This window comes from Carlito syrichta, unplaced genomic scaffold (assembly GCF_000164805.1).
Source record: "Carlito syrichta isolate Samal-C Ts95f unplaced genomic scaffold, Tarsius_syrichta-2.0.1 Scaffold304792, whole genome shotgun sequence".
Lineage (NCBI taxonomy): Eukaryota > Metazoa > Chordata > Mammalia > Primates > Tarsiidae > Carlito > Carlito syrichta.
In genome coordinates, this window is record NW_007248888.1 from 458,413 (window position 1) to 459,738 (window position 1,326).

At 49.0% G+C, this 1,326-nt stretch overlaps 1 protein-coding gene across 1 annotated transcript in view; it reads left to right on the top strand.

Moving 5' to 3' along the window:
* LOC103263295 (dynein heavy chain 14, axonemal-like) overlaps positions 1–54 on the top strand; it is a 53,052-nt gene extending 52,998 nt beyond the window's left edge. Inside the window, exon 10 of the mRNA XM_021713907.1 lies at positions 7–54. Coding sequence (XP_021569582.1) covers positions 7–54 — 48 coding nt within the window. The remainder of the gene's footprint in view (positions 1–6) is intronic.
* Positions 55–1,326: the final 1,272 nt, after the last annotated feature.

Consider the following 1,326-nt stretch of genomic DNA (forward strand, 5'->3'; position numbering starts at 1 on the left):
TTTCAGCAACTGGAATACATCCTCCTCAGTGTGGTACAGTATTTTGGGGAGTAACTGTACCAAAATGCAAAAGCTCTCAGACTGAGTGAGTACCTGCCCATGGAAACACAGAGTTAAGCCAGTGGAACACATCCACCATCTGTTCTCAGGGGGCAGGTGAAAATCATTGGAGACTATGGGGAAAGTCTGGGCACATGAGGACTGGACCCCTGAAGGGGGCTTGCCCACGCAAGTTCCTTTCCCAGAGATTGACTGTAGGGTTAAGATTATTTCCGTGCTCGGGGCCCATCCGCAAGCGTTACAACTCGGGCTCATGGTGTAGTTTCCTATAATTGCAGTGCCTTCATAATAAGGTGGCCGGGGACTATAGCATAGCCAGCAGGACCAGGTGAGATCAGGGCTGGTGCTATTGAGAAAAAGGTAGGCATTGCTTAGTATATCCCAGAGAGGGTGGGAGGAAGCGTTCCAGAGAAAGTATGAGGATGCATTTAGTACAGGGGTTTTCTTTATAGTGACAATAGCTGTAGTGTTACCACAGCGCGAGGTGTGGATGGTAGTAGTGGAGGGTGCACTGCTTGGCTCAGGTCTAGGAATTGATTCAGTAGTTGGCTTATCTGTGGGTGGTGCGAACCCCCGAATATGGTGTCCAATATTAGATCGGGTGAGCCCCGGGACGGCGCTGAGGGTTTGAACTTTTAGTCTAATCATGAAAAGACTTCCTAGATCACGCCATCCTGTTCTAGGGTTGTCATGTAACCTGATTCCCCACGTTTTCCCGACCGTCCAGTCTGTAACTCGGCGCCCCACTGGGGTGAAGTCTATCATGAGGGGGTCATAGTAGGAGAGAGCGGATGTCACAAACATACCCTGAATCTGACAGGGCCCCTTCTTATAACCTGAGGGATTTTTTTTTATAGTGATTAAGTCATTGGTTTTGGCAGGGACCCAAGGTACGGTGCATGTGGAGACATAGGCCCATGCTGGGCAATAATATTGGCCGGGGTCTGCGCATGCCTCGTCCTGGTCATGGCCAGGGCATACATAAAACTGATTGTTATAGCCTAGCTTTGAAATTACTTTGGTTACCGCGCCAGCCCAGTCAGAGTATTGGTACATTTCCTTTAGGTCACAGGTGAGGGTTGGGAACCAAGTGTTGAGGGAAGCGAGGTTGGAAGTTTGAAAAATTATTCTGTTGATCTCTGACCTGAGGGTTAACAACTGCCATGTTAAGTTTAGAGGTTGGTAAGGATTAGGGACTGCCTAAAGGGATCCCATCCCCGTCACGAAGAAGCAGAAGGAGAAGAAGTGCGACACAGTCTTAGCTTT